This window comes from Ricinus communis, chromosome 4, assembly GCF_019578655.1.
Source record: "Ricinus communis isolate WT05 ecotype wild-type chromosome 4, ASM1957865v1, whole genome shotgun sequence".
NCBI lineage: Eukaryota > Viridiplantae > Streptophyta > Magnoliopsida > Malpighiales > Euphorbiaceae > Ricinus > Ricinus communis.
The window spans coordinates 15,441,736-15,447,876 of NC_063259.1; the positions used below are offsets into that span (position 1 = coordinate 15,441,736).

The following is a 6,141-nucleotide window of genomic DNA, read 5'->3' on the forward strand; positions in this document are numbered from 1 at the left end:
GAGGAAAAAAAGAGAAAGGGAAACTCTGCTGCTATAATCTCGAAAAACAACACACTTTAGCATCAAATGACCATTTTATAAATGCAGCCAGATAATTTACACAAACTTACAAGACAGCAATCCATTAACTTGCTTTCAACAAGGTAAAAGGTATAATGATAAGAAGAAACAACAAACCCAGGTTCAAGATGGAGAGGGTTCAGCTCCATCATGGAGGGCACAGCAAACAGTTGCTTTGTGATGCCCTTGATACACCCTAATGTCTTCGCCAGTTGACATGGACCAAAGTCTTGCAGTCGTATCAGAAGAAGCTGTGCAGAAGGACAACATTGTACAAAAATAAACTTAATCATGTAATGAAAAATGCATCACGCTGGAATTGTAAACAGACCTTATTTAGCTCCTAATTCAAACTAATGGAGTGGATAGACCACCCTCTTCCGAGGCCTTAATTATACTTTCCACAACAGGTAGTACTCAGAAGGAATTGAAACAAAAAAAGAACAAATAACCTGATTAGGAGCGTAATCAAGTCGAGCAAATTCATAACCTACTCGGAATCGACCCCAAAAATACTCAAGAAGAACTTGTTAATCGAGTCAAACTCGAGTTCGAGCTACACAAGTACCTTAACGAGCAACTCGACAAGCTTGGAAGCCTAATCGAGCTTTTATTATTTTACTATTGTATGCTTTATGCAGTAATCAAGTCGAGCTTGAACTAAAAAAAAAGTATCTATCAAGTTCGAACTTTTATTATTTTACTTATTTTATAGAGTATTCGAGTTGAACCAAGTCAAGTTCGCATTAAATATATCATCAATTTAAGTTCGAATTGAATTTTGAGTTCTTGGATTGAATCAAGCTCGAGCCTGACAATTTCGACTCAGCTCAGCTCGATTACACCGTAGGTAGTCACACTAGTTCAAGGGAACCAATGCATAGTTAAAATAAAAACTGCCAATCACCTGTTATCAGGTAAGCGCCATCTACCGAGAAAACGCAGTCCCATACCCACCGTTGATGACCTACAGATCACACAACAACATTATTACAAAAACTCATATACCTTCTTTGACAAGAAATCCCATCTTTAAATACTTGAAAATATAAATATTCATATAACCAACCCAATTGAACACAATCATTCTCTTGAAAATACCTATTAAAGTTTTCTCTAATGTGAACCCGTCGACATTCCAAATCTTGACAGTGTGATCTGATGATGCAGTTGCCAGATATCTAACATATACAACGTTGAAAGTACTTAGTATGGCGTCTCACAACACGAACTTAAATGAAGCATTAAGTAGACAAAATAGAAGAATATAAGGCAGGTGAGATTGCAATAAAACACAAGAATAAAGGTATTTAACACCAAGAAAATAGAAACCTATTGGGTTCACAGTACTCAGGTGAAAGAAGACATTTGAGAATATATCCATCATGAGCTTGTAGCTTGTGAAGTGGCTCAAAGTTGGTCATAGTCTGCAAGAAACATGCCCGGATATGATGATACTTCAGTTAGAATGCTATAAAGAAGTAATATCAGATGGTTAAATTCACTAAGGAACTACCTGCGTTCCTCGCAACAAGCGCCAAACGTAACAAGTTCCACGATTATTTGCAGCAACTACCAAGCTCCCATCCCACATAACTGTTAGAGACCTTACAGCTGTATCCACCTCTGGTACCTAAGTTCAAAATGTAAATAGTTATGAAAGTTGTCATATAACTCCTCTATAATTATGATAAAATGTGACTTCAAGCAATTAATTTTAGGCATCACCTTACAGACAAAAGAGAGTGATTAAGAGAGGTATTAGGGAAGGTGCAACACAAACACTTGCCTTTTGCTAATGGGCCTCTCAGGTTGGAGGCAAACCACTTAGAACTGTTATGTCAAACCGTTACAGAAGAATTAACATTGGTATATTAGACTACAAGATTTGCTTTCATTCTTCTTAATCTTCTCGCCCTCATTCTTTCCTCAATGCCAATATGAGCATAACCATGCATGCATGTCTTAGAAGAATTTACAAAATTAGAATCATATCTATATCTTATGACTGATGCACTGAATCATTAATGCTCAGTCTCCACAGCTTATCCATCCAACTAACAGTCTGTGGATGTACCATGTAAATAACTTATCATTAATCTGGAGGTTTTCTGTAAACAATGCTTAAGCAAACTAGAAAGTAACAGAATGCTGGATTCTAGCAAATTCTCCACCTAATACGTGGCTGCTTGGCTTTCAAGCAAATCTGATATGGCAGCAACACTCAATTAAATCAATGTCACTATGCATGCAATTCTATAACATCCCAATATAAGAGAAGGATACAGAAGCTCATGTAAAATTTTTAAAAATACTTGCAACTTCAATCTTTTAATGCAAGTCCTCAAAGCATACCAGTTCACAGCTGCATGAATTTGCTGTCAAATCCCAGACACGAATATTCCCATTCTGGTCCCCAGATATCAATTCAGTCTGCAGCACCAGAGACATACAACTTATAAGACTAACACAAAAGGCAAAGATATATATCACTTGGGGAAAATAATGCTCTCAGCTAACTTGTGGCAAATAGATCCGTGAAATCATCAAATCAACTAAACCATAATTAATTCCTTGTTCTTATTTTTGGTAATAAAAAAAGAGAGTAAAATCATTTACACCCTCCTAGCACAAGTAGGATAACTATCAAGCAAAAGAGAACTCTTCAGGCATTTCATTTATTGAGTGCTTCTAATCTCTTTCTTTTTCATTTGTTTCTTTAGAATACATTTTGGCTTTCATTATTAATTAATTGTCGAGACAAGTGATAATCACATTTTCATGTTATAGAATCCCCTATCTTTGGCTTGAAAATGCTGATTTTAAGTATCAAATCATTGGAACCAATCAAAAGTTCAATTTTCTAAGCAGCATTCCGGAGATCATTAAACAGTTTCTGGAGAAGCTTAAAAAGTGAGCCAACTGGGTTAAATTCAAAATTTTGAATCAATTTATCCAACTGCAGAAAGAAAGACAGAGAAGTTACTTTTTCTCTTCTAAAAGTACATGGTCCAAATCCTGTAATTCCTAATGTTTTACCATGTAACCAAGCAAATTTTAACCTAACTTTTCCATTTATGGATGGAAACCCACCTACAGAAAAGAAAGCTGACCATGTTAAGTAACATGCTCAACCTTGTATGTTGCAGCAACAAAATGGATTACGAATACCATAATATCCCATTTGAAGAAGGACAAGACCCTATTTCTTTTCTAAGGAAAGGTTGCAATTTTAAGAGATCAAGTATGCATACTCTTTACAAGAATCCAGATCATCATCATCCATTTTCTCTTTCAACCACCTGTTTCAACTTTCAACAGATGAGAAGGGATCAGGGTATAAATAATGGTATCACAGATCCTATCAGTATCAGAATCAGAAGTAATGGCACTGGACCAAATCGGACTGTATCAGACCAAAATGGCTGCTGCTAGTGTGAAATTTTAAGAATAATTCACATTCCTATAGGTAATATTAGAAGTATATTGGCTAAAGACTCTAGTAAAGAGTCCCAATAAATTTTGGAAGCTAAAAAGAAGAGTCGAAGTTAGACAAAGAAGGTAAGGATTGAAAAACAAAAGAAAACTGAGCTGTTCCTGTATCGTATTGGGACTTAGAAGTCCAAAATCCCGCAAACATATTGGGACTCAAAAATTCCAATAATGGAACGGGTGATACATATCATATTATCCATTATTTAAACCGAGAAAGGGATACATGAAAACTAACCTGATTTGGGTGTAATACAACCGTGTTAACAGCTGCACGGCTTTCATACTCCCTTTGACAACCTGGAGCTCTGCAATCAACTTTAGGTAAGAACAAATTCCATATAATATCTACAGCACACAATGAAATGAAAGAGAAAAGAAAACAAGAAAAATATAGGTGCAACATCGACTTTTCAGGGAAGTTTACCTCAAATCCCAAATCTTTACTGTGCCATCCTCAGATCCTGAATACATCCAGTTTCCGTCACATTGAAACCCCACTGCCATAACATTGTTTGTATGTGAATCGTAGCTTCTTACCTAACATGCAGTATGAGAAAGTCTTCAAAAAAAAAAAAGCAGAAAAATATATTTTATTTAAAGAAAACACTAGCAAGGTGGTGGACAGATATACCGGTTGAGGGCTGTTTGAGTTGACATCGAACAACCGAATGTGAGGATTACCAGCTGCAGCCAAGAAGCGCTTGTCTGGGTTTATTTCAAGTCGATTAACTTGCTGCACCCGTCATTATCACAAAATGAAACAAAAACCATTAGAGTCGAGATGGCTGGACACATGGATCAAAAAGAAGAAAATTAAATGGGATCTAAGTTTTATAATATTGAAGACTTGGAATAGAAAAATTGTGCCCTATCAGAGATCATGCAACTTGCTTGATACAGTTACACTCCATTTTCTCAAAACAAAATCAGAAAATAAATAACATCTCATAGAATATCCGGTACACCTCTAAATGAATATCTCAATCATTTTTGTTCTGTTTGATTTGACAGTGTCTATAATCCAATGACAGGGACACTTAACAGGTACCATATATTACCATGGATAGCTGAGACCATGAAAAGCACAGAGAAAGAGAAAAAGAAAAAGAAACCCAAGACATAAAATCGTTCATTTCCTCATACATACACACTGATTTCAATTTTCCAGAACTAGTAGTCTGAGAAAGATGAATTAATCGACCTACTTTTGGACATTTTCCATTCGATAGATTGAAACTAACCAAACGGCTTTCTTAATTCCAATATCTTTTTGCAAGAAATAAGATAAAGCCACCACCTTTGACGATTAATTACTTCTGAGCTTACACTGAAAATCTCAAAAAAGACAAATAACAAGAAACAACTGAAAGTGGTAACATTCCGAGGCAGAAAATTAAAAATCCAAAATCAAAACAACTTAAAACTAAAATAGGTTATCAAATTTGGCTTGTTAAATATTGACCAAGGCCACCAATTAAGCCAAAAAAGAACAAAAATTTAAACCCATCATTCAATGTACAAAAAGCAAGTTAAAAAAAAAAGAACGATGAGAAGAGAAGAAAAATACAGAATCTGGGTATTGGATAGTACGGTAGCAGCGACCGCTTTTGGCCTCCCAGAACCTAATAGTATGATCATAACTAGCTGTTGCAAGAATCACTGACGGTTGTTGTGTCATTTTAAGGAAGAATCAGCACTCACCACCTAATCAAACACCTGCCACCAATAATTTGATCAATATAGCATTCACTTGAGATTTAACAACCCATTAATTAACACATTAAACGAAAAAAAACAACAAAGTGATCGTAATTCTTTTAAGTGAAGGAACAACTTAAACAGTTAAGGTAAAATTAAGCAGATTTAAGCAGTGAAATTAACAACAATAACAACAAGAATAATAATAATAATAATAACCTTAGAATCATGGGAAGCATGATGATGTGATGGGTGCCTAATTATGAGGGTTTTAAGGGGTTTCTGAGAGTTGCAGAGGAAGAGGAGAAAGAGGGCGTGGCATTTTTTTTTCTACGAAAGTGCAAAAGAGGCCCCCGTAGTTAGCCACTTTTTCACTCCGGAGAGAGTCCCTAGTTTATTTTTCCAATTATTTTTAATATTAAATTTTGAAATAAATACAAAAAATGTAATGTGATTTCACTGTTATTTTAGTATGTAAATTAATATATGAATTCTTTTTCAAACAACAAGGGGGTGGAGCTACAAACTGTGATAAAATAATATTTTCCTCTTAAAAAGTTAATCTCTAAGAATTCAGTCACCTCCACACGATTAGCCATTTTCATATTATCCGTAATTAATAACATACGTTTAGAGCTTAATAACTCATAATTTTATTATTTGACTGTTAAATAATGGTTTAAGATGTAATTAATTTGATAAAATTATTTTGACAGTCGAAAAAAAATAACGTTTTGAGTTATTAAGTTCTAAATGTAAATAAAAAGATCATAGATTCACTATAAAAAAAATTATATTTAGCAATAGGAGAAAATAGAAGTAGAGACTAAAAGAAAAAAAATCAATACAAGAAAAATATTAAAGACAATTTTGTATAGATTGAAAAAT

The 6,141-nt window shown here is 34.5% G+C and overlaps 1 protein-coding gene across 2 annotated transcripts; it reads right to left on the reverse strand.

Moving 5' to 3' along the window:
* Nucleotides 1–55: 55 nt before the first annotated feature.
* LOC8289487 (target of rapamycin complex subunit LST8) lies at nucleotides 56–5,633 on the reverse strand. 2 transcript variants are annotated; one of them, XM_015722072.3, is made up of 11 exons: nucleotides 5,473–5,633; nucleotides 5,123–5,271; nucleotides 4,187–4,288; nucleotides 3,980–4,092; nucleotides 3,791–3,860; nucleotides 2,416–2,493; nucleotides 1,577–1,693; nucleotides 1,411–1,487; nucleotides 1,162–1,241; nucleotides 968–1,027; nucleotides 56–311 (listed from the first exon to the last, which is right to left on the reverse strand). In XM_015722072.3, the coding sequence occupies exons 2-11, from the start codon at nucleotides 5,231–5,233 to the stop codon at nucleotides 184–186; spliced, it is 936 nt and encodes a 311-aa protein (XP_015577558.1). In that variant the 5' UTR covers nucleotides 5,234–5,271; nucleotides 5,473–5,633; the 3' UTR covers nucleotides 56–183. The 2 variants fall into 2 exon arrangements, with proteins under 2 accessions (XP_015577558.1, XP_002523640.1); XM_002523594.4 differs by having other exon boundaries at nucleotides 1,393–1,487.
* Between the last annotated feature and the right edge of the window lie 508 nt (nucleotides 5,634–6,141).

Excerpts from the sequence above, each read along its gene's own strand:
- LOC8289487 (XM_002523594.4), bottom strand. The coding sequence starts at position 5,233 with ATGACACAACAACCGTCAGTGATTCTTGCAACAGCTAGTTATGATCAT. Across the intron at positions 4,093-4,186 it reads ACTCAAACAGCCCTCAACCG|GTAAGAAGCTACGATTCACA; the intron begins GTATATCTGTCC and ends ACTGCATGTTAG. Across the intron at positions 2,494-3,790 it reads TTGTATTACACCCAAATCAG|ACTGAATTGATATCTGGGGA; the intron begins GTTAGTTTTCAT and ends CTGGTGCTGCAG.